Source organism: Somniosus microcephalus, chromosome 19, assembly GCF_052327205.1.
Source record: "Somniosus microcephalus isolate GS21.2 chromosome 19, FLI_Smic_1.0, whole genome shotgun sequence".
Lineage (NCBI taxonomy): Eukaryota > Metazoa > Chordata > Chondrichthyes > Squaliformes > Somniosidae > Somniosus > Somniosus microcephalus.
This window is the reverse complement of record NC_141005.1, coordinates 81,156,948-81,183,813: the sequence shown is the minus strand read 5'-3', so window position 1 is coordinate 81,183,813 and position 26,866 is coordinate 81,156,948. Positions and strand designations below refer to the sequence as shown.

At 49.1% G+C, this 26,866-nt stretch overlaps 1 protein-coding gene across 1 annotated transcript in view; it reads right to left on the bottom strand.

Annotated features, from left to right (window-relative positions):
- mmp11a (matrix metallopeptidase 11a) overlaps positions 1-14,799 on the bottom strand; it is a 94,736-nt gene extending 79,937 nt beyond the window's left edge. The window contains exon 1 of the mRNA XM_085962122.1: positions 12,564-14,799. Coding sequence (XP_085818248.1) covers positions 12,564-13,006 — 443 coding nt within the window. The 5' untranslated portion in view covers positions 13,007-14,799. The remainder of the gene's footprint in view (positions 1-12,563) is intronic.
- Positions 14,800-26,866: the final 12,067 nt, after the last annotated feature.

The window sequence follows — 26,866 nt, the reverse complement described above, 5'->3', positions numbered from 1 at the left end:
GTGTAATTCCCCGCGGTACAGTCAGCATACGGTGTAATCCTGTGTAATTCCCCGCGGTACGGTCAGCGTAAGGGGTAATCCCGTGTAATTCCCTGGGGAACGGTCAATGTACGGTGTAATCCCATGTACTTCCCCGCGGTACGGTCAGCGTACGGTGTAAATCCAGTGTCATTCCCCGCAGTACGGTCAGTGTACGGAGTAATCCCGTGTAATTCTCCACGGTCCGGTCAGCGTATGGTGTAATCCTGTGTAATTCCTCACGGTACGGTCAGTGTACGGTGTAATCCCGTGTAATTCCCCGCGGTACGGTCAGCGTATGATGTAATCCCGTGTAATTCCCCGCGGTGCGGTCAGCGTATGATATAATCCCGTATAATTCCCCGTGGTACGGTCAGTATACGGTGTAATCCCGTGTAATTCTCCGCGGTACGGTCAGCATACAGTGTAATCCCGTGTAATTCCCCGCGGTACGGTCAGTGTACGGTGTAATCCCGTGTAATTCCCCGCGGTACGGTCAGTGTACGGTGTAATCCCGTGTAAACCCCGCGGTACGGTCAGTGTACGGTGTAATCCTGTGTAATTCCCCGTGGTGCTGTCAGTGTACGGTGTAATCCCGTGTAATTCCCCGTGGTACAGTCATTGTACGGTCATTGAAATCCCGTGTAATTCCGCACGCGGTACGGTCATTGTAATCTCGTCTAATTCCCCGCGGTACGGTCAGCGTATGGTGCAATCCTGTGTCATTCCCCGTGGTATGGTTAGTGTACGGTGTAATCCCATGTAATTCCCCGCGGTATGGTCAGTGTAATCTCGTGTAATTCCCCGCGGTACGGTCAGTGTGCGGTGTAATCCCGTGTAATTCCCCGCGGTACGGTCAGTGTATGGTGTAGACCCATGTAATTCCCAGCGGTACGGTCGTCAGCGTACGGTGTAATCCCATGTAATTCCCCGCGGTACGGTCAGTGTAATCCCGGGTACTTCCCCGCGGTACGTTCAGTGTACAGTGTAATCCCGTGTAATTCCCCGCGGTACGGTCAGTGTACAGTGTAATCCCGTGTACTTCCCCGCGGTACGTTCAGTGTACGGTGTAATCCCGTGTAATTCCCCGCGGTACGGTCAGCGTACGGTGTAATCCCGTGTAATTCCCCGCGGTATGGTCAGTGTACGGTGTAATCTCATGTAATACCCCGTGGTACGGTCAGCGTATGGTGTAATCCCGTGTAATTCCCCGCGGTACGGTCAGTGTACGGTGTAATCCCGTGTAATTCCCCGCGGTACGGTCAGTGTACGGTGTAATCCCGTGTAATTCCCTGTAGTACGGTCAGTGTACGGTGTAATCCCGTGTAATTTCCCGCGATACAGTCAGTGTACGGTGTAATTCCCCGCGGTACGGTCAGCGTACAGTGTAATCCCGTGTAATACCCCACGGTACGGTAAGCCTACGGTGTATTCCCGTGTAATTCCCCGCGATATGGTCAATGTACGGTGTAATCCCGTGTAATTCCCCACGGTACGGTCAGCGTACAGTGTAATCTCGTGTAATTCCACGCGGTACGGTCAGTGTACGGTGTAATCCCGTGTAATTCCCCGTGGTACTGTCAGTGTACGGTGTAATCCCATGTAAATTCCCGTGGTACGTTCAGTGTACGGGGTAATCCCGTGTAATTACCCGTGGTACGGTCAGTATACGGTCAGTGTAATCCCGTGTAATTCCCCTCAGTACGGTCAGTGTACGGTGTCATCCCGTGTAATTTCTCGCGGTGTGATCAGTGTACGGTGTAATCGCGTGTAATTCCCCGCGGTACGGTCAGCGTACGGTGTAATCCCGTGTAATTCCCCACGGTACAGACAGCGTACGGTGTAATCCCGTGTAATTCCCCGCGGTACGTTCAGCGTACGGTGTAATCCTGTGTAATTGCCCGTGGTACGGTCAGTGTACGGTGTAATCCCGTGTAATTCCCCGTGGTATGGTCAGTGTACGGTGTAATCCCGTGTAAATCCCCGCGGTACGGTCAGTGTACGGTGTAATCCTGTGTAATTCCCCGCGGTGCGGTCAGTGTACGGTGTAATCCCGTGTAATTCCCCGTGGTGCGGTCAGTGTACGGTGTAATCCTGTGTAATTCCCCGCGGTGCGGTCAGTGTACGGTGTAATCCCGTGTAATTCCCCGTGGTACAGTCATTGTACGGTCAGTGTAATCCCGTTTAATTCCGCGCGGTACGGTCATTGTAATCCCGTGTATTTCCCCGCGGTACGATCAGTGTAATCCCTTGTAATACCCCGCGGTACGGTCAGTGTAATCTCGTGTAATTCCCCGCGGTACGGTCAGCGTATGGTGTAATCCTGTGTAATTCCCCGCGGTATGGTTAGTGTACGGTGTAATCCCGTGTAATTCCCCGCGGTACGGTCAGTGTACGGCGTAATCCCGTGTAATTCCCAGTGGTACGGTCAGCGTACGGTGTAATCCCATGTAATTACCCGCGGTATGGTCAGTGTACGGTGTAATCCCGTGTAATTCCCCGCGGTACGTTCAGTGTACAGTGTAATCCCGTGTAATTCCCTGCGGTGTGGTCAGGGTACGGTGCAATCCCGTGTAATTCCCCGCGGTATGGTCAGTGTACGGTGTAATTCACCGCGGTATGGTCAGCGTACGCTGTAATCCCGTGTAATTCCCCGTGGTATGGTCAGTGTACGGTGTAATCCCATGTAATTCCCCGTGGTACGGTCAGTGTACTGTGTAATCCCATGTAATTCCCCGTGGTACGCTTAGCGTACGGTGTAATCCCGTGTAATTCCCTGCCGGACGGTCAGCGTACGGTGTAAATCCCGTGTCATTCCCCGCAGTACGGTCAGTGTACGGTGTAATCCCGTGTAATTCCCCGCGGTACGGTCAGCATCCGGAGTAATCCCGTGTAATTCTCCGCGGTACGGTCAGCGTACGGTGTAATCCTGTGTAATTCCTCGCGGTACGGTCAGTGTATGGTGTAATCCCGTGTAATTCCCCGCGGTACGGTCAGCGTATGATGTAATCCCGTGTAATTCCCCACAGTACGGTCAGCGTATGATGTAATCCCGTGTAATTCCCCGCGGTACGGTCAACGTATGGTGTAATCCCGTGTAATTCCCCGCGGTACGGTCAGCGTATGCTGTAATCCCGTGTAATTCCCCACGGTACGGTCAGTTTACGGTGTAATCCTGTGTAATTCCCCGCGGTACGGTCCGTGTATGGTGTAATCCCGTGTAATTCCCCGGGTACGGTCAGTATACGGTGTAATCCCGTGTAATTCTCCGCGGTACGGTCAGCGTACGGTGTAGTCCCGTGTAATTCCCCGCGGTACGGTCAGTGTACGGTGTAATCCCGTGTAATTCCCCGTGGTACGGTCAGTGTACGGTGTAATCCCGTGTAAATCCCCGCGGTACGGTCAGTGTACGGTGTAATCCTGTGTAATTCCCCGCGGTGCGGTCAGTGTACGGTGTAATCCCGTGTAATTCCCCGTGGTACAGTCATTGTACGGTCAGTGTAATCCCGGTTAATTCCGCGCGGTACGGTCATTGTAATCCCGTGTAATTCCCCGCGGTACGATCAGTGTAATCCCTTGTAATACCCCGCGGTACGGTCAGTGTAATCTCGTGTAATTCCCCGCGGTACGGTCAGCGTATGGTGTAATCCTGTGTAATTCACCGCGGTATGGTTAGTGTACGGTGTAATCCCGTGTAATTCCCCGCGGTACGGTCAGTGTACGGTGTAATCCCATGTAATTCCCAGCGGTACGGTCAGCGTACGGTGTAATCCCATGTGATTCCCCGTGGTACGGTCAGCGTAGGGTGTAATCCCGTGTAATTCCCCGCGGTATTGTCAGTGTACGGTGTAATCACATGTAATTCCCCGCGGTACGGTTAGTGTACGGTGTAATCCCATGTAATTCCCCGTGGTACGGTCAGCGTATGGTGTAATCCCGTGTAATTCCCCGCAGTACGGTCAGCGTACGGTGAAATCCCGTGTAATTCCCCGCGATACGGTCAGTGTACGGTGTAATCCCATGTAATTCCCCGCAGTACGGTCAGTGTACGGTGCAATCCCGTGTAATTCCCTGTAGTACGGTCAGTGTACGGTGTAATCCCGTGTAAATCCCCGCGGTACGGTCAGTGTACGGTGTAATTCCCCGCGGTATGGTCAGCGTACAGTGTAATCCCGTGTAATTCCCCGCGGTACGGTAAGCCTACGGTGTATTCCCATGTAATTCCCCGCGATATGGTCAATGTACGGTGTAATCCCGTGTAATTCCCCGCGGTACGGTCAGCGTACAGTGTAATCCCGTGTAATTCCCCGTGGTACGGTCAGTGTAATCCCGTGTAATTCCCCGTGGTACGGTCAGTGTACGGTGTAATCCCTTGTAATTTCCCGCGGTATGGTCAGTGTACGGTGTAACCCCGTGTAAATTCCCGCGGTACGGTCAGTGTACGGGGCAATCCCATGTAATTCCCCGCGGTACAGTCAGTGTACGGTGTAATCCCGTGTAATTACCCGCGGTACGGTCAGCGTACGGTGTAATCCCGTATAATTCCCCGTGGTATGGTCAGTGTACGGTGTAATCCCATGTAATTCCCCGTGGTACGGTCAGTGTACTGTGTAATCCCATGTAATTCCCCGTGGTACGCTCAGCGTACGGTGTAATCCCGTGTAATTCCCTGCCGGACGGTCAGCGTACGGTGTAATCCCATGTACTTCCCCACGGTACGGTCAGCGTACGGTGTAAATCCCGTGTCATTCCCCGCAGTACGGTCAGTGTACGGTGTAATCCCGTGTAATTCCCCGCGGTACGGTCAGCATCCGGAGTAATCCCGTGTAATTCTCCGCGGTACGGTCAGCGTACGGTGTAATCCTGTGTAATTCCTCGCGGTACGGTCAGTGTATGGTGTAATCCCGTGTAATTCCCCGCGGTACGGTCAGCGTATGATGTAATCCCGTGTAATTCCCCACGGTACGGTCAGCGTATGATGTAATCCCGTGTAATTCCCCGCGGTATGGTCAACGTATGGTGTAATCCCGTGTAATTCCCCGCGGTACGGTCAGCGTACGGTGTAATCCCGTGTAATTCCCCATGGTACGGTCAGTGTTGTAGTGTATGTGCCTTTAAGAGCCCCAGGTGTGCTGTGGTGCCGGTGATTGCCACTCGGGCTATATAAGCCTGTGTATTGTGTATATCCGTTAGAACCCCCCCAGACTTTGCTTAGTAAATACCTATGAACCAACTCCTGTCTTCAGTGTCTTTATCAACACACGGACACTACAGTGGCGACGAAGTGGAAACGTACTTACCTGCAATTCGGCAGCACCTCAAGGACATCGATTCCTCGGGCGTCCTGAAGACTCAAGGAAGTGAGAGAAGCTGTGGTTTCACCAGCTGGCCAAGCTGGTGGCAGGTACTGCGCTAATCCTTCCTGGGCGTCAGGCTGGGGCTCCAGCGGCTGGCTCTACAGCTGAGACAGGCAGCGAAATCGGAGGCAAGCAATAACGGACTGGGAGGGAGCACTCGGGAGACGGCCGGCGCGGCAAGCAGGTCAGCGTTCAGACCTGGAGAGAAACTCCGGCGGGAACGAGTCTCCAACAATAAATAAAAAAATAAAACAAATTGAAACCGCAATAAACAGCGTTGTCATCGGCAGCAGCGGCAGGAAAGCGCGGGAAGCACCATATCTTTTCTACAGAAAAGAAAGAAAAGCGCGGGAAGCACCATAACTTTTCTAAGATGCCTAATTTTGGCAATATTGATGTTTTTGATAACGAGATAGAGGATTGGACCACATATGTGGGAAGAGTGGAGGTATATTGCACCGCAAATGGAATAGAAGATGAAAAAAAAAGCTTCAGTACTTCTGGATCTAATGGGCGCAAAGACATACAAGCTGTTACGAAACTTAATCACTCCAGCCGAACCGATGGACAAGAATTTTAAGGAGATTGTTGATACCCTACACTGCCAATTCGAGGCAGGACTGGCAGATTCTCTGCGAGACAAATTCGTCTGCGATCCCCTAAGTGTAGAAACACAAAAAAAGCTATCTTCTGAGAAAAATTTAACACTGGACAAGGCTTTCAGTGCAAGAGGAGCTGCAGAGATACAACAAAGGCCACAGGACTTCGGCACCCATGAAATGACACGGGGTTTCGAGAGATGTTATCGCTGCGGCAGATCCACCCATGACCAGAGGGACTGCTGGTTCAAGGAAAAAGCATGCAGGCGATGCGGAAAGATGGGACACACTCCACGTGTGTGCCGATCTGAAAACAAAAAATCCACTAACAGGAAAAGAATCAATAAGGAAAAGCACAGAAAGGTACAAATGATGACGGACAGTAGCTCCAAAGACCAGAAGAGCGATAGCGACTCCGGGAACAAGAGACTAAGCTCTCTCAAATTACATAATGTAATTGCCAAAGAAGATTACCAGACCATTTGGGTTACCCTCACAATAGCAGGGTCCCCAGTTAAAATGGAGCTAGATACAGGATCAGCTCTGACCGCCATAAATCGACGGGATTACGAGCGGCTATTTCCGCATATACCTTTAAAAGACACATCCATTATCTTGAAAACATATACGGGGCAGAAAGTATACCCCAAAGGAAAAATAAGGGTGCCTGTTGTATACAACGGCAAGGAAATACAGAAGTTGTATTTATACGTTCTACAAGATGGTGGTCCACCGCTGTTGGGACGTGAATGGATCAGAAAAATACGTTTAGACTGGCACTCCATTCAGGCACTGACGGTGACCAGTAAGGAAAAAAATGATGATGACGTCATACCTGAACGATTAAAAGACATCTTGGCCAACGCCAAGGAAGAGTTTCAAGAGAAACTAGGAACCTTGAAAGGCATCACCGCCTCAATAAAAGTGGAAGATGCAGCAATTCCCAAGTTTTTTAAGGCAAGACCGGTGCCATACGCAATTCACCCAGCAGTCAAGGCAGAGCTGGAGAATTTGGAAAAGGCAGGCGTATTATCTAAAATAGATTGGAGCGAGTGGGCAACACCCATCATCCCAGTCATGAAGAAAGCATTGAAGAATGATAAATCTGAAGAACAGAAAAAAATTCGCATCTGTGGAGACTTCAAGGTGACTGTAAACCCGGTCCTTCACACGGTACAGTATCCTCTTCCGAGGATAGAAGATATTTTCGCCTCACTATCCGGAGGGAAACGTTTCACCAAAATTGACGTGGCACAGGCATATCTACAGATGGAGGTTGAAGAGGCCTCTAAAAAATCTCACGATAAATACACACAAAGGTCTGTACCAGTACAATCGACTGGTTTTCAGAGTAGCATCCGCTCCAGCTATCTGGCAAAGAGCTATGGAGTAAGTCCTCCAAGGGATTCCGGGGACTCAGTGCTACCTAGACGACATCCTTGTAACAGGAGAAAACGACAACGAGCACCTTGCCAATTTAGAGCAGGTGCTCACTAGGCTGAGAGAACGGGGCCTACGAGCAAATCGCCCCAAGTGCGAATTTTTCCGAAATCAAATATCATATTGTGGCCACATAATAAATAAGGAAGGGTTGCATAAGTCACCTGAAAAAATTGAGGCAGTCATAAAAGCCCCAGCACCTGAAAATGTTTCACAATTAAGGTCGTTCCTGGGATTAATAAATTACTATCATAAATTTTTACCGAACTTATCAACTCTTCTACACCCTCTTAATGAACTGCTACAAACAGGAGTAATTTGGAAATGGAACGAAGACTGCAAAAGTGCCTTCCATAAATGCAAAGACTTAATCACATCCAAAGAAGTTTTGGCTCATTACAACCCATCACTGCCAATCAGACTGGCGTGCGATGCATCCCCTTACGGCATAGGAGCAGTATTAGCGCATAAATTCCCTGATGGCTCGGAACGGCCGATAGCTTTTGCGTCACGCTCATTGAACTCAGCTGAGCGTAACTATGCCCAAGTCGACAGGGAAGCACTCAGCCTGGTATGGGGAGTAAAGAAATTCAACCATTACCTACACTGACCACCAACCTCTCATCTCCATATTCAACCCGAAAAAGGGTGTTCCCATTATGACAGCGCAAAGGCTACAGAGGTGGTCCCTTTTTCTAGGGGCACATCAATACAACATAGAATACAAAGGGTCAAAACAGCATGGGAATGCTGACGGTTTATCGCGCCTACCGTTGCCAATGGTAGAAGAGGCACCTACAGTAGACCCAATGGAGATGTTCCACTCTACCATAGTGGAATGTCTACCAGTAACAAATTCTGCCATTGAAAGGGAAACGAGAAATGACCCGACTCTTTCACGGGTCTACGATTTAACAGTGAAGGGATGGCCAGCACATGGCAAACAACTGTTGCTAGCATTCTCGCAAAGAAGAGAACAGCTGTCAGTGTGCCGAGGAACCTCAATGTGTGGATCCAGAGTGGTGATTCCACCCAAACTCCAGGATAAAGTGCTAAAGGAGCTTCACAAGGGGCATCTGGGTGGAGTGAAAATGAAGAACCTAGCCAGGGCGTTTGTATGGTGGCCAGGTATCGATGGAGACATCGAAGAAATGACCAAGAGCTGCCTAGGATGCCAGAAGGTCCAAAACGCTCCACCACAAGCCCCTCTACATCCATGGGAGTGGCCCTCATCTCCCTGGCAAAGGGTACACATCGACTTTGCTGGTCCATTTGTGGACTCAATGTTCTTAATCGCGGTTGATGCACACTCCAAGTGGCCGGAGGTAATAAAGATGTCCTCCACCACCACGGAAAAAACCATCACAGTATTAAGGACCATATTTGCCAGGAATGGGCTGCCAGAACAGATCTGTTCTGATAATGGACCGCAATTTGTGTCCGAAGAATTCAGAAAGTTCTTAAAAAACAATGGGGTTAAGCACTACACGTCCACCCCATACCATCCCGCCACCAATGGATTGGCTGAAAGGTTTGTCCAGACCTTCAAGAAGGCCATAAAGGCCATGGGTAATGAAGACATAAAACTTCAGCACAAGGTGGATAACTTCTTATTCGCATACAGGAATGCAACACATATGGTTACCAACCAAACTCCCGCCATGTTCTTCAATAGAAACCTAAGATGCCTGCTGGATTTGGTCAAGCCCAACATCAGAAGGGACGTGGAGAACCGACAGTTTCAAGGCATGAATGAAAGGCCAACTAGAACCTTCCAGATAGGTCAACAAGTTTTGGCTCGGGACTACCGTACCGAGAAATGGCAGCCTGGAACTATCTGCACACGACTAGGACCACTGATGTATACTGTGGACATCGGAGAAAGCATAATAAGGCGCCATGCTGACCAAATCATAAAGTCATCCGAAAAGGGACAACCTACACCACAACTCTATACATCTAACGATGAAGTAGAGATATCTATATCTACCTCCGATCCGGTGATACTGGAACCCGATGAGCCCGACACTGGCATTCAAGCCGAATCAGCCTTGCCAGAAGAACCTACTACACCACCAGAAACTACTACACCCCCGAGGCGTTATCCGGACCGAGTCAGGAAGCCTCCTGAGAGACTGACTTATAATTAATTAACTACAGCAATGTATATTATTTTGCTTATAACATGTAAATTAATGATTACTTAAAATATGATGTACTGGTTAGCTAAAAGGGGAGGAATTGTAGTGTATGTGCCTTTAAGAGCCCCAGGTGTGCTGTGGTGCCGGTGATTGCCACTTGGGCTATATAAGCCTGTGTATTGTGTATATCCGGTAGAACCCCCACCCCCAGACTTTGCTCAGTAAATACCTATGAACCAACTCCTGTCTTCAGTGTCTTTATCAACATACGTACACTACAAGTGTAATCCCGTGTAATTCCCCGTGCTACGGTCAGTGTAATCCCGTGTAATTCCCCTCGGTACGCTCAGTGTACGGTGTAATCCCGTGTAATTCCCCGTGGTACGGTCAGAGTACGGTGTAATCCCATGTAATTCACTGCGGTAAGGTCAGCGTAAGGTGTAATCCCGTGTAATTCCCCGCGGTACGGTCAGTGTATGGTGTAATCCCGTGTAATTCCCCGAGGTAGGGTCAGTGTATGGTGTAATCCCGTGTAATTCCCCACGGTACGGTCAGCGTACGATATAATCCCGTGTAATTCCCCGCGGTACGGTCAGTGTACAGTGTAATCCCAGTAATTCCCCGCGGTACGGTCAGCGTATGGTGTAATCCCGTGTAATTCCCCGCGGTATGGTCAGTGTACGGTGTAATCCCGTGTAATTCCCCGCGGTACGATCAGTGCACGGTGTAATCCCGTGTAATTCCCCAAGGTACGGTCAGTGTACGGTGTAATCCCGTGTAATTCCCCACGGTACGGTCAGTGTACGGTGTAATCCCGTGTAATTCCCCACGGTACGGTCAGTGTACGGTGTAATCCCGTGTAATTCCCCGCGGTACGGTCAGTGTACGGTGTAATCCCGTGTAATTCACCGCGGTACGATCAGTGTACAGTGTAATCCCGTGTAATTCCCCGAGGTACGGTCAGTGTACGGTGTAATCCCGTGTAATTCCCCAAGGTACGGTCAGTGTACGGTGTAATCCCGTGTAATTCCCCACGGTACGGTCAGTGTACGGTGTAATCCCGTGTAATTCCCCGCGGTACGGTCAGCGTACGATGTAATCCCGTGTAATTCCCCGCGGTACGGTCAGTGTACAGTGCAATCCCAGTAAATCCCCGCGGTATGGTCAGCGTACGGTGTAATCCCATGTAATTCACCGCGGTACGATCAGTGTACGGTGTAATCCCGCATAATTCCCCGCGGGACAGTCAGCGTACGGTGTAATCCCCCACGGTACGGTCAGTGTACGGTGTAATTCTCCGCAGTACGGTCAGCGTACAGTGTAATCCCATGTAATTCCCCGCGATATGGTCAGTGTACGGTGTAATTCTCCGCGGTACGGTCAGTGTACGGTGTAATTCTCCGCGGTACGGTCAGCCTACGGTGTATTCCCGTGTAATTCCCCGCGATATGGTCAATGTACGGTGTAATCCCGTGTAATTCCCTGTGGTACGGTCAGCGTACAGTGTAATCCCGTGTAATTCCCTGCGGTACGGTCAGTGTATGGTGTAATCCCGTGTAATTTCCCGCGGTACGGTCAGTGTACGGTGTAATCCCGTGTAATTTCCCGCGGTATGGTCAGTGTACGGTGCAATCCCGTGTAATTACCCGCGGTACGGTCAGTGTACGGTGTAATCCCGTGTAATTCCCCGCGGTACGGTCAATGTACAGTGTAATCCCAGTTATTCCCTGCGGTACGGTCAGCGTACGGTGTAATCCCGTGTAATTCCCCGCGGTACGATCAGTGTACGGTGTAATCCCGTGTAATACCCCGTGGTACGGTAAGTGTATGGTGTAATCCCGTGTAATTCCCCGCGGGACGGTCAGCGTACGGTGTAATCCCGTGTAAGTCCCCACGGTATGGTCAGCGTACACTGTAATCCCGTGTAATTCCCCACGGTACGGTCAGTGTACGGTGTAATCCTGTGTAATACCCCGTGGTACAGTAAGTGTATGGTGTAATCCCGTGTAAGTCCCCACGGTACGGTCAGCGTACACTGTAATCCCGTGTAATTCCCCACGGTACGGTCAGTGTACGGTGTAATCCTGTGTAATTCCCCACGGTACGGTCAGCGTACGGTGTAATCCCGTGTAATTCCCCACGGTACGGTCAGTGTACGGTGTAATCCCGTGTAATTTCCCGTGGTACGGTCAGTGTACGGTGTAATCCCGTGTAATTTCCCGCGGTCCGGTCAGCGTACGGTGTAAATCGTGTAATTCCCCACGGTACAGTTAGTGTGCGGTGTAATCCCATGTAATTCCCTGCGGTACGGTCAGTGTACAGTGTAATCCCGTGTGATTCCCCGCGGTACGATCAATGTACGGTGTAATCCCGTGTAAATCCCCGCGGTATGGTCAGCGTACGGTGTAATCCCGTGTAATTTCCCGTGGTATGGTCAGTGTACGGTGTAATCCTGTGTAATTCCCCGCGGTGCGGTCAGTGTACAGTGTAATCCCGTGTAATTCCCCGTGGTACGGACAGCGTACAGTGTAATCCCGTGTAATTCCCCACGGTATGGCCAGCGTACAGTGTAATCCCGTGTAATTCCCCGCGGTACGGTCAGTGTAATCCCGTGTAATTCCCCACGGTACCGTCAGTGTATGGTGTAATCCCGTGTAATTCCCCGCGGTACGGTCAGTGTACGGTGTAATCCCGTGTAATTCCCCGCGGTACGGTCAGTGTACGGTGTAATCCCGTGTAATTCCCCGCGGTACGGTCAGTGTACGGTGTAATCCCGTGTAATTCCCCGCGGTACGGTCAGTGTACGGTGTAATCCCGTGTAATTCCCTGCGGTACGGTCAGTGTACAGTGTAATCCCGTGTAATTCCCCACGGTACGGTCAGTGTATGGTGTAATCCCGTGTAATTCCCCGCGGTACGGTCAGTGTATGGTGTAATTCCCCTCGGTACAGTCAGTGTATGGTGTAATCCCGTGTAATTCCCCGCGGTCCGGCGAGAGTAATTTCCTACCGGTAGGTTAGATCGGTTTTGTTCCACCGTTCTCCTGCGATCACAAATCGTCTCTTCCTGTTGTTGATGCCGTGCTGGATGTGGGTGCGTTTCCCTGGCGGTAGATCAGGAACACCACAGCGGCGAGGGTTAAGGAGCGTTGAGCCATCCCCGGCGCTGTTGTGGGACACAGGTTCCGTTGGCAGGAACAGATCATCGCGGCGGGGCAAGGACTGCCATCTCTCAGTCCTCTGCTTCGGAATGTGGAAATTCAATTTCTGCAACCAGCCCTGGAAAGTTAAAGAGCCAAGAATTAGCTGGTCACCTCCGCAAAGGAACTTTGGCCTAGAAATTGGGTATAGCCCCGCTTGGGGCATTAGAATTGGTGCAGCGCAAAGTGAAATGTTGGGGAGTGTGGTTTTTTCCCTCCCCCCCACCTTTCCTTTTTTTTCTCTCTCCCACATGGCAGCTGTCTCCCATTCTGCCAGCACATTTCACACCTAATCTAGAGCTGTCTTTTGTCTCCACCAGTCGTATCACCATCTCGTCTGGTTTTGAATACCTCTTAATGTCTCTTCACTTCTTTTGTTCTCTCCCAGTCCTGCCTTTCGATCTATTTCATTTCCTTTCCAGTTTTGAAAAAAGGGTTTCGACCCGAAACGTCGACTCTATTTTCTCTCCACGGATGTTGCCTGGCCTGCTGAGTTCTTCCAGCATTTTCTGTTGTTATTTCTGGAGAATCTGGGGTTGTTTGCCTTACAGCAGAGAAGGTTAAGAGATTTGATAGAGGTGTTCAAAATCATGAGGGGTTTTGATGAAGTGAATAAGGAGAAACTGTTTCCAGTGGCAGGAGGGTTGGTAACCAGAGGACACAGATTAAAGGTGATTGGCAAAAGGACTGGGGGCGGAGATGAAGAGAATTTTTTTTTTTTTTTTTTTTTTTTTTTACACACAGCGAGTTGTTGTGATCTGGAACGTGCTGCCTGAAAGGGCGGTGGAAGCAGATTCAATAAAAATTTTCAAAAGGGAATTGGATAAATACTTGAAGGTAAACATTTACAGGGCTGTGGGGAAAGAGTGGGGGAGTGGGATTAATTGGATAGCTCTTTCAAAGAGCGGGCACAGGCACGATGGGCCAAATGGCCTCCTCCTAAGCTGCAACATTCTATGATTGTATGAAATAGGTTAAATATGAGGACAAGCTGCATAGACTAGGTTTATATTTCCTTGAGTATCGAACCTGTGGAATTCTCTACCACAGAAGGCAGTTGAGGCCAATACATTAAATATATTCAAGAAAGAGTTGGATATATTTCTTAAGGCTAAAGGGATCAAGGGATATGGGGAGAAGGCAGGGACAGGGTACTGAATTTGGATGATCAGCCATGATCTCATTGAATGGCGGAGCAGGCTCGAGGGGCCGAATGGCCTCCTCCTGCTCCTATCTTCTATGTTTCTATGAAGATGAAGGGGTGATGTAATTGAGGTGTTTAAGTTGATTAAAGGATTTGATTGGGTAGATGGAGAGAAACTATTTCCTCTGGTTGGGGAATCCAGAACAACCTTACAGTGAGAGCGAGACAGTTCAGGGTGATGTCAGGAAGCACTTCTTCACACTAAGGGTGGTGGAAATCGGAAAAACTCCCCCCCAAAAAGCTGCTACGGCTAGGGGTCAAATGAAAATTTAAAAACTGAGTTTAGGCAAGGGTATTACGGGCTATGGAACCAAGGCGGGGAGATACAGATCAGCCGTGATCCAATTGAATGGCAGAATGGGCTTAAGGGGCTGAATGGCAGAGCAACAGGAGCATGGTGTTGTCCTGGGAGTGTTTGATGCGGACAATAGGTGTTCCTGCTCCAGCTCTAATCTCCCTCCATTTCGGATGCAGAATATTCACAATGAGGAGCGCAGGTTGAGGTTTGATTGTCAACGCTGGTCTTCATTTCCTTCAGTAAGGTGGAGCGGAGTGGGATGTTCTTGTATTCCCTCCTGTACTTGACCAGACAGTCGCTGCTGCTCCTCTGTTGTTTGGGTGTAAGTGCGTCAAGTCCTCACACACCAAACCTCTGACTGCAGTGACTCATTGCAGATATAAACAGGGAGCTGAGTCAGAGCCAGTTAAGTGACCCTGTGGGAGAGCGGTACTGTGGGATTAATGATTCACAGCCTCAACAGAGCTTCATACGGGAAGCACGGGCTGAGTTAGATTTGGGCAAGTTATTGAGGGGAGGTAATCATCTCCTATGGGGCCTTGTGGTTTGTCTTTTATTATGTGTAGCGATTGATTTTAAAGTGCTGGTAGCAAAATACTTCGTATCAGAGGAAACCCAGTCAGGGCGAGAGACTGGGCCCAATTCCACATTCTTTACACTCTCAGCCTTCAAAGTGCAGATCTGAGGAGGTTTTTTCAGGTCCTTCAAAAGGTGTATTTAATTTATTTTAAAATGAGGCACACAAGCCAGATGTTCTTAATACAACCAAAAGGTTTATTCAGCAATAGCCAATCTAGAAGGCAGTGTGACTCAGTGCCAATCTCTCTTGATAACTGCTAAAGTCCCCCAGGGTGGCTGATGAACTGTTCAGTGTGGTTCGCTGCCCAGGAAAGTCACTGGTTTGATCCCAGCTCACAGCCCAGTTAGTTAATCTAAACCAGGCACTTGTCATCCGTGCCAGAACTTTGGCTATTGGAACTACAAAGACTGTTGTGTATGTACCTTTAAGGGAATAACTGGTCTCAGACTGCAGTACCGGCAGTCACCACCCCTGTATAAAAGGCCCTAGCAGGCTTCTGTAGTTTCAGTTTCCAGGTTGTCTCCATTCAGTAAAGACTTGTTATAATCAACTCCTGCAGTCCGTGTCTCAATTATACACGGACATAATACTGGCGACGAGTAAGAGACGAACTTACCTGCAACTCGGCAGCACCTCAGACGACGTTATTGAAGGTCGGAGCCAGAAGAAAAAAAAAATAATCCAAGGAAACTCGAGAAACGGGCGTCGACCGTGGGCAACCGCCCTCCAAATCATCGAATTGAAAAAATTGCAGGAGAGACTGTCGAGATCCAGGCTTGGTTCTCCAGTCTGTGGTTTCCCAGCTAATCGGGCTGGTGGCAGGTAGTGCACTGATCCTTCCTGGGCTGCGGCGGGCTAGAGCTCGATTGGGTGGCTCTGCAACGGGGCCGGGCAGCGAGTCGGGAAGCAAAGAGAGAGAGAGAGGGTGGAGCACTCAGGGCGCGGCCGGTGCTTCGAAGCCGGGCAGCGTTCGGACCTAAGAAGAGGGAGGGAAGTGTCCCAGAGGGTCCGCTCCACGACGGGAACGGTTCTTCAATTAACGGAGCAAATATTGAAGCGCGATAGAAAAATAAAATACCGCGGAGAGTGGCGTTGGCAGCAGCGATCGGGGAGGCGCGAAGACCATAGGGCGTCGCCATTACAGGATAGTAAAATAAACATAATCGCCAGCAACAGTGTTGACAGCAGCGGCAGCGGCGGGAAAGCGCGGGAGGCGCCATCTTAACTCGGCGGGGAAGAAGGAAAAGCGCGGGAGGCGCCTTCTTAGATTTTCAAGATGCCAAAGACTGGCGATATCACTGCCTTCGATAATGCAATAGAAGACTGGACCACGTATGTGGAAAGAGTCGAGGTATATTGCGAGGCAAACGAAATAGCCGATGAGAAAAAGGCATCGGTATTGCTAAATTTAATGGGCGCAAGAGCGTACGGCCTATTGCAGGACCTGATTACTCCAGCCAAACCGAAGGCGAAGAGTTTTAACGAAATTGTTGCTATCCTACAGGAACACCTAAATCCTACACCGCTGCTGATAGCAGAAAGATTTAAATTCCACAGGAGAAATCAGCATAAAAATGAGAGCAATGCTGATAACCTTACGGAACTATGCAAGCTATCAAAGCACTGCCAGTTCGGAGCAGGACTGGCAGATACCTTACGGGACAAATTTGTCTGTGGACTCCTGAGTGAAGGAACCCAGAAGAGGTTACTCTCAGAGAAAGAGCTGACGCTAGATAAGGCTTTCAGCGTGGCAGTATCGTACGAAGCAGCAGCAAGGGGAGCTGCGGAAATACAACAAAAGCCACAGGAATACGGCACCCACGAAATGACACGGGGATTTGCAAAATGTTATCGCTGCAGCAGAACAAACCATGACCAGAAGGACTGCTGGTCCAAGGACAAAATATGCAGGCAATGCGGAAAGATGGGACACATTGCACGAGTTTGCAGGTCTGGGAAGAAGACCAACGACAACAAAAAGGCTACTAAGGAACCGTACAGGAAAGTACAAAAGATGACGGACAGTAGTTCCGAAGACCAGATGAGCGATAGTGAATCCGGGAACAAGAGACTAAGCTGTCTCAAACTTCACAACGTAATTGCAAAAGAGGATCACCGAACCATTTGGGTCACCCTCACGATAGCAGGGTCCCAAGTCAAAATGGAATTGGATACAGGATCAGCTCTAACCGTCATGAATCAACGAGACTACGAGCGGCTATTCTCACACATACCCTTGAGAGAGACATCCATTGTCTTGAGGACGTATACGGGGCAAAAAGTATACCCCAGAGGAAAAATAAGGGTACCTGTCGAATACAACGGCAAGAAAATACGGAAATTGTATCTCTACATTCTGCAAGATGGTGGACCACCGTTATTGGGACGTGAATGGATCAGAAAGATAAGTTTAGACTGGCACTCCATTCAGGCACTGACGGTGGCTGGTAAAAAGGATGACAACGTCACTGCTGGACGATTGTCAACAATCTTAGCTGATGCCAAAGAGGTATTTCAACAAGAACTGGGCACTCTTAAAGGCGTAACCGCCTCGATAAAAAGAGAGGAGAATGCAATTCCCAAGTTTTTCAAAGCAAGACCGGTACCATATGCAATTCGCCCAGCCGTCGAGGCAGAGCTGGAGAATGCAGGTGTGTTATCTAAGGTAGACTGGAGCGAGTGGGCGACACCCATCGTTCCTGTCATGAAAAAAACATTAAACAATAAGTCTGAGGAGCCAAGGAAGGTTCGCATCTGTGGGGACTTCAAGGTGACGGTGAACCCAGTCCTTCACACAGTACAATATCCTCTTCCAAGGATAGAAGGTATCTTCGCCTCACTATCTGGAGGGAAGCGTTTTACAAAAATTGACCTAGCACAAGCATATTTGCAGATGGAGGTTGAAGAATCCTCTAGGAAGTATCTCACGATAACACTCACAAAGGTCTTTACCAGTATAATCGACTGGTATTCGGAGTAGCATCAGCTCCGGCGATATGGCAAAGAGCGATGGAACAAGTCCTGCAAGGGATTCCGGGGACTCAGTGTTACTTGGACGACATCCTAGTGACAGGTGAAGATGACAGTGAACACCTTGCCAACCTAGAGCAGGTGCTCACTAGACTACGTGAACATGGGCTATGAGCCAATCGCCCCAAGTGCGAGTTTTTTAAGAAACAGATATCGTATTGTGGCCACGTGATTGATGAAGAGGGGTTGCATAAGTCCCCTGACAAAATTGAAGCGGTAGTTAAGGCTCCAGCGCCTGAAAATGTGTCGCAACTGAGGTCATTCCTCGGATTGGTGAATTACTACCATAAGTTTTTGCCTAATTTGTCCACAATTCTGCATCCACTGAACGCCCTACTACGAACGGGAGTAGCATGGAAATGGAGCGATGAATGCAAGTGGGCCTTTCAGAAGAGTAAGGACCTAATCACTTCAAGAGAAGTATTGGCTCACTACAACCCATCACTACCGATAAGATTGGCGTGTGATGCGTCTCCCTACGGCATTGGGGCGGTACTGTCATATAAATTCCTTGATGGCTCAGAAAGGCCAATAGCTTTTGCGTCACGCTCGTTAACTTCAGCCGAGCGTAACTATGCCCAGATTGACAGAGAGGCCCTCAGCCTGGTGTGGGGGGTGAAGAAGTTCAATCACTACCTGCACGGTCAGAAATTTACTCTACTAACTGATCATCAACCTCTCGTCTCCATTTTCAACCCTCAGAAGGGCGTACCGATAATGACGGCACAACGGCTACAGAGGTGGTCCCTTTTCCTAGGGGCTCACCAATATGACATCGAGTACAAAGGAACTAAACAGCATGGGAATGCTGATGGATTGTCGCGCCTACCGTTGCCGACGGTGAAAGAAGAACTGGCAGTGGATCCAGTGGAGTTATTCCACTCGACTATAGTCGAATGTCTACCTGTGACGAATGCAAACATAGAAAAGGAAACACGAAATGACCCGACACTCTCCTGGGTCTATGATTTAACGGTGAAGGGAAGGCCAGCACATGGCGAACCACTGCTGCCAGCATTCTTGCCGAGAAGAGAACAGCTGTCAGTGTGCAGAGGAACCTTGATGTGTAGCTCCAGAGTAGTAATTCCACCCAAATTGAAGGATATAGAGTGCTCAATGAGCTTCATGAGGGTCATCTGGGAGGGGTAAAAATGAAGAACTTAGCCAGAGCGTTTGTGTGGTGGCCGGGAATTGATAGAGAAATCGAAGAGATGACCAAGAGCTGTACAGGATGCCAGAAGGTCCAAAACGCCCCACCACAAGCCCCTCTACATCCATGGGAGTGGCCCTCATCTCCATGGCAAAGGGTGCATGTTGATTTTGCTGGTCCCTTTATGGACTCGATGTTTTTAATTGCGGTGGATGCACATTCAAAGTGGCCAGAGGTAATAAAAATGTCCTCAACCACCACAGAAAAAACTATCGCAGTCTTACGAACCATATTCGCCAGAAATGGGCTGCCTGAACAGATTTGCTCCGACAATGGACCACAGTTTGTGTCTGAAGAGTTCCGGAGGTTCTTAAAGAACAATGGTGTTAAGCATTACACATCCGCCCCATATCATCCAGCCAATGGATTGGCTGAGAGGTTCGTTCAAACATTCAAGAAGGCTATCAAGACAATGTGTAATGAAGACATACCCCTACAACACAAGGTGGATAACTTCTTGTTTGCCTACCGGAATGCGACACATGCGGTTACCAACCAAACTCCAGCCATGATGTTCTTCAATCGAAGACTACGATACCGCTTGGATTTGGTTAAGCCGAATGTGAGAAGAGATGTGGAGAACAGGCAGTTTCAGAATATGAATGAAAGGCCGACCAGGAGTTTTAAGATAGGTCAACCAGTTTTGGCCCGGGACTACCACACAGAGAAATGGCAGCCAGGAACGATCTGTACACGGCAAGGACCTCTAATGTATACCGTGGACGTTGGGGAGAGCATTGTAAGACGCCATGCTGACCAGATTCTAGAGTCACTGGAAAACGTCAACTCCACACCACGATCTGATACACCTGACGATGAAACCGAAGTACCAATTGCATCTACCGCAGAATCGGTGATATTGGAAGCAGACGAACCAAACAACGACGTTGATCCCGACTCAACCTTGCCAGAAGAACCTGATATCCGAAAGAGGCGTTATCCAGACAGGATCAGGAAGCCTCCTCAAAGACTGAACTTATAATTGCTTAACTTCAACCAATGTATCTAGCAACTGTAATTTTAATTGTAATTAGTTATTATTTCGTTGTTAAATGAATGTTATGTACTGTTTATCTAAAAGGGGAGGAATTGTTGTGTATGTACCTTTAAGGGAATAACTGGTCTCAGACTGCAGTACCGGCAGTCACCACCCCTGTATAAAAGGCCCTAGCAGGCTTCTGTAGTTTCAGTTTCCAGGTTGTCTCCATTCAGTAAAGACTTGTTATAATCAACTCCTGCAGTCCGTGTCTCAATTATACACAGACATAATAAAGACTTTGACATTTCGTCCACAAGACCTGTTCACAAGGGTTGGTTGACCCATTCAGGCCATTATGTAGATTATATTTTTTTGTGTGCTTCACACTATAGTAATTAAAAATACATACTAAATGCTTTAGTCTCTAACCTCTGGTTCAAGAGATAACAGCCCCCATTTTATTGCCCTTTTCTACCCTGCTCCCAGTGACTCCCTGTACCACTGGTGACCATAACCGGTCAGTGGCCATTACTGGCGAGTGTCTGCCAACAGAGAACCCGATCCTGCCCTCAGCCCGATTTCCATTGATTTTACTCGGGCTCCTTGACGCACAATCCAAATTCAGCTCACAGTCACAGATCGGAACAAAAATATCAAATCCAAGCCCAAGCTTTTGAGAGATTGCACAGCTGTCAGTTAAAACTTTAGCGACAGCATTAAAGCACCAAAGACCATTTAATGAGTGAAGCCCTTATTTTTAACATTAGAAATTTCAGTTACTCAGGAAAAAGAAAAGTTGATGAAAAGAAATTTTCAGAAAACAGTTTTATGAGAACCTGTTGGCCAGATTGCACGATCACATTGTAGAGTTTTCAAAAGGCAAATCCCATTTGAAATGTGGAGGTAGAAATTTACAGTAGAAAAGAGTGGACAGAAAAAAAGTGTGACAAAAAGTGGTTGCAGGAAGTCACATTGTGCAGACAGGCAGTGCGTGCAGAGTTCATGGGGTAGAATTCCTGCGGGACTTCCCTGATCTCCCACCATAACCTCAGCAGCAACCCCAACGGCACAGATAGCCAGTTGTGCCTTTTCCCCAGGGTTTTCCACTAAAGTAACGATATATACACACACACACACCAATAATTGAGTTTTTCCCCATTGCGGTTTGTGGGATCTTGCTGTGTGCACATTCACTGCCGTGTTTCCTACATTACAACAGTGACTACACTCCAAAAAAGTACATAATTGGCTGTAAAGCGTCTAGTGGTCATCAAAGACACTATATAAATGCAAGTCGGTCTTTTTCATGGAATGTGCAGTAAGTGTTCATAAAAAAAATCTCCCTTACCCACTGATGATAAATAAATAACTCACTGTGTGAGAGATGGGGGAACAACTCTACCTTCAATTGGTTTAAGGTGTGGGTTTTATAGTCAGGCCAAGAAATACAAACTTAATAGATTAAACTAATTTGCATCTTTCACTTTACTACATCTTACCCAACAGGTTCTACTTTATTCTATGCAATTCAGACCCTCCTCCAAACTTAACTAACGACATAGTTCAGAGCTCGCTGCTGGTTATAGGAACCCTGCTTTCTTTTGACTTGAGATAAATGAACACAAATAAAAGAAATGCAACTGGTGTAACCATTTAGAAAACATTACAAAATGGAGTCAGTGAGCAGAAAATCTAGCCTGTAAAGAACTACAGAGTCATCCCCTCCACAATCATTCCGACTCGCTGATTCCGCCCACCCCCCCCCCTGAGATTGTTTTCAATGTTTTATACAAGAAGAAAACACGCCGAAATGATCTTAACTGCTTCGAGTAATGGGGAAAGGCTTTTGCCTGCAGTAATCTACCAGCAATACAAGGAGAGGCAAGGCTTTACAAACAGCCAGCCCGATTTTAACTCTGAGCGTAAGTCGGGTGGGCGGGAAGCCCCATGATGTGGTCTGCGTGAGACTCGGGCAACTTTAACACCCAGGCCTGATTTCCATTTGACTGATGGATTGCCCTCCCGATCGTGCTGGGAATCAGGAAGATCTGGTACAGTGACCAGAATGGTAGCTGGTGCTCCAGGTATTGCCATACCAGTGCCTTGTGCAGGCTCATTATTACCCTCTGGGATTTGTGCTCGATCCCTCGGACTATACATCCCAAGATACGGTTATCGTTTCTCATTGCGGACACACTGCGTTGTTGGTTTCAGTGAGATGTGCACGAATACCACCAGATCCTTCTCTTGTGTTGTATCCTGTAGCCTGGAGCCATTTTCCACATTCCCACTGTTGATTACGTGTCCACTTTAAATACTATTGACTACACGTGAGCCACCTTCTTGATTTATCCATACCCCTTTTATATTTACGTTACCTGTTCCCTATTCTTTGAACCATGCCCCTTCCATTTGGTTGTCATCTGTAAACCTAGACACTTTGTTCGTGTCCCCAGTTCTAAATCACTTATATACTCAGCAGTGAGCCCTGTGGTACCCTGCGCGTGACCTCTGCTCCATTTACCACCACCTCGGAGGTTGCACCAGTTCCAGTCTCCCTCAGTAGCCTGTCTCCTGCACCATACCCTCCAACCATATAGGCTAATTGCTTTTGTGGCACAGGATCAAATACTTTTCTTAAGTCTAAATATATTGCATCTACAGAACTTGTTGTAATCAAAGTCCTTCATTCCTTTGAAGTCCCGTCAGGCAAGCCCTCCGCCCATCAATCCACGCCACCTCCCTCTTCCATTACTGTAGCTTCCCAAGGGATTTCATTATCCCCTCTCTCAAGATTCCTTCTAATCCTTTACCCACAACAGATGTTCAGTTCACTGGCCTGTATCTCCCCGTGTTGTCCTCATGCCCTCTGTTTGAAAAGCTACTGTAATGTTAGTTTCCAATTCTCAGGTACCGACCTTTCTACTGATTCTCTAAAGCTAGTGCCAGGGGCTTGACTGGTGTTGCTGGCCCAGTGCCTCATCTTCCTTTAACCTCCTCAGCTGATCAGAGACAACCTTCTCTGGAATTACTATTACTTTAAGCACTTCTTCCATTCCCAACCTATGACATCCTGTGAACCTGTGAAAAGGACTTTGCATGGTCAGGGAAGCAGGTCAAGAGCAGCTCAGTCAGGGAGGTATCACAGTGCTGTGTCTGCCAGTTACTCATTCAAACAGCTCACCTACAAACAGTGGGTGCAAAATTGGGATTGTTAGTGGCCTTTTTTAGGGCGCTACAAGTGCCCTTAGAGCTCCAAATTGGCGCCCGCGGCACACGCACACACTGTGGGGCGAACCGTGCCAGATACCATCCTGGTGAGGGCGTTAGCCGCACAAACATCCACCGAAAGTATGCAGAGTAGGCAGATCATGACATCAATCAGCGTGCAATGCCAATTTGATGCCAGCGCTGCCATTTTGGAGATCAACGCTCCAGCTAATGCCATCTCTTAAGCTCGCACAGCTGGACACGTATTCAGCAGCAGGAAGGACCCCTCATCAGCGATAGTTAAAGGGATCATCAACTACCTACACGTTAGTTGCTGGTTGATTTCTTCAGGCTGTTGCTACACGTCTACAAGTGTGTGGTGCTTTCAATAGTGGTTTCAAGTTGCTAAAATCTACAGGGAGTGGCGTGGCAGGTGCTGAAGGTCTTTTTCCTGACTTCAAGGCTTCTGCACAAACCACTTGCTGACAGACATGGGTACACTAGTAGGAATTCCCCTTGGAATATAGCATGACTTGGAGAATGAACAGAGGGCGATACAGTGCAGGACAAGCTGCTGGAAGAGGGGGGAGGAGGGCAGGAGGAGGAGACCGTATCTCAGCAGGAGACTCATATCCACCCAGGGTGTTCAGGGAGCAATTCTCCTCCCTGAACCTCAGCGAGGAACAATGTGCGAGACGTCTGCGCTTCAGTAAGGACGTCCTCGCTGAAATCTGCCACCTGCTGCTGCCACAACTGCAACCTGAGAGCAGGGCGAGGACCGCATTGCCAGTGGCTGTGAAGGTGACCATGGCGATGAACTTTTATGCGTCGGGCTCCTTCCAGGCTGGAGCTATTTGCAACATCTCCCAGTTTGCCGTCCACTGTTGTGTAAGGGAGGTCACTGAGGTTCTCTATTCAAAGAGAGCTGACTACATTTCATTTTCTCTTGTCAGAGAGCAGCAGGCGGAGCGAGCACGTGGCTTTGCAAGGATTGCAGGCTTCCCCACGGTGCAGGGTGCCATTTACATCGCTTTGCGGGCGGCGCATGTCAACTCTGCCATACACCGGAACCGAAAGGGATTCCACTCCCTCAACGTCCAGCTGGTGTGTGACCATAGGCAGCGAATCATGCAGGTCAATGCCCAGTATCCTGGCAGCCGTCACGATGCCTTCATTCTGTGGCTGTCCACTGTGCCAGCTGCATTTGAGCCACCACGACAATCCAAAGGGCAGCTACTGGGCGACAAGGGCTATCCACTGATGACATGGCTCATGACTCTGGTGCACAATCCACACACACGTGTGCAGCATTCAGACAACGAAAAGTAATACCGCTACACGAAATGTGATAGAGCAGACCACTGGCCTGCTGAAACAATGCTTCTCCTGCCTGAATGCCCTGGAGGAGCCCTGCAGTACTTGGCAGAGCACATCTCAAGATTCATCGTGGTCTGCTGCACGCTGCACAACCTCGCTATCATAGGGCACAGTCCTGACCAACAGGCATACGGCAAGCAGTGGAGGAAGAGGAAGAGGAAGCAACCTAGACAGCAAGAATTCATCCAAGTGCGATACCAGTCACCGCAACCCCAGTTCCCCATTCAACAACAGTCCCACACCTTGCCTTCCCTCTGTCACTGACCATCATAGCATCCGCTTGGCCACAATGCAAAAATAAAAGCCACCACAAAATAAACATTCCAAACCAAATTTATAAATGAAATCATGCCATATTGCATATGTAACCCCTTCACGGTTCTCTAGATATATGTGAGATGTGGTCTCTGTTGTAGACAGTATTCTATAGTCCAGTAAGGAGATCACTACTACAATGGCTTAATTCTAATTATCTTACTTTATAGTTTTAACGTCAGACAGTATAAGAAGATTACGGGTCAATGACCTAAATTAGACATTTGCATACATTGGAATGAATCTGGACATAATAAGCATACATTCCCCATTTATATGGATTCAAAGGAGAATCTGTCCCTGTGTCCAAATTCGAGTGCACTCTTTCATTGGTGCGCTTAAGTTGGAGCTCATGGTATGTATAATGTCTGCAAGACTTACGACTCCGAACCCCTTCGTTGAATTCTCTTCACGATCACTGAATCCCACTTTGAGTTCTGGATGCAGAGCTACTAATACGAAGGGCAGCGGCCGAGTTTGGAAGCCCGGGACGGGATGCGGCAGCCATTTGCCTCCTGAGCCCTCTTTTCAGAGCTCCTGCCCTCTTTTCTTCCAGTCGCTCCCGTTTCCCACTCGAAAAACCCGACTCCACCCCTTCCTCCTGGGGTTTCTGCCTGGAGACTGCGCAGCCTCACTGTCTGCAACAGTTGATACTGGTGCAGAATTATGGAAAGTCTGCTCTTAGTCACATTGTGTCCTTAAAAGTTCTTGCCGTACCTTCACATGGGCAACTTTAGCCCAGGGATTTATAACAATGATAATACAGTGTCTAAGTTAAAGATTGATAACCATACTTAGCGTACATAGGCCTAGAAATTCAGTATAACCACGTTTGGGGCGCTACAGCCGGGCGGCCGCTAAAGTTTGCGCCTGGCGCAACTTCGCGCCACCGTCGCCGATATTCAGTGGCATCGCCCCAAGAGGTTACTGCTGCGCTAAAACAGGCGATGCACGACTATCATTAGGCGCTAAGCCGGCGGCCCGGGGCGATACCCCCGAGGGCGGGCGCAGCGCAGGTTCGGCGAGTTGCTGATTGACGGCAGACACTCTGGCGCCGGTGAGCTCTTAAAGGGGGAGGGTGGATTTGTTTGCCTGCCACGCCCTGCACACTGCAGCCCTGAAGCAAGGCCTGACCACTGCTGCTTGATCTGTACAACGCCCAGGACTATGGAGAAGGCCAACGTTTGCACCCATTGCAGCCCCCATTATATGTTTCCAATCAATGCTATGGCTCTGAAGTTAAAGACAAGTGCAAAGCTGTGGCCTGAAGCCACAAGTACCTGTGCGAGTGTTGAGCCAAACCAGAAAGCTCTCTACCTTTGTCTCTCTGCAAAGATCCGTCTCTCACAAAGGAGTGTTGCAAAATGGCTGCCATTTCTACTGCAGGAGGAGTGCCCTTTAATTTGCGCCCCCCTCGCCCCGCAGCGACTGGGAACCGTTCCCCTCTACCAGTCGCTAGGGGCGACAGGCGCACAATAGGCCGGCGCCACTGAATTTCCGGTTTGGGGCGCACAAAGGGCGTCGCACGATGAAATGACGTCAGGATCTGTGCGCGCAGCTGAGCGCACGCAAAGGCTTTGCGCCGCCGCAAAATCTTTACTGAAGTTGGGGAGAGGCGCAGATCGCGCTGCGCCCGGCCGCTAGCCGCCTAGCGCCCCACATCTCCTCCTCCTCCTAAGGCGCTAGCGGCTGGCGCAAACAACTGAATTTCTAGGCCATAACATTTCCAGTGGGTATTACACATACAAACGTAAACTAATCACCCTTGTGCATGCCCTTAATGCTCGTCTTCCGTGTGCCTTTGCCTTTCCTAGTGCGCCTACGCAGTGCTACCCCAGTGGCTGCAGCATGGCTGGTGGAAGGCTGCTGACTTTCAGCGGACGGACTGCACCATCTCAGCATGGGTGGCA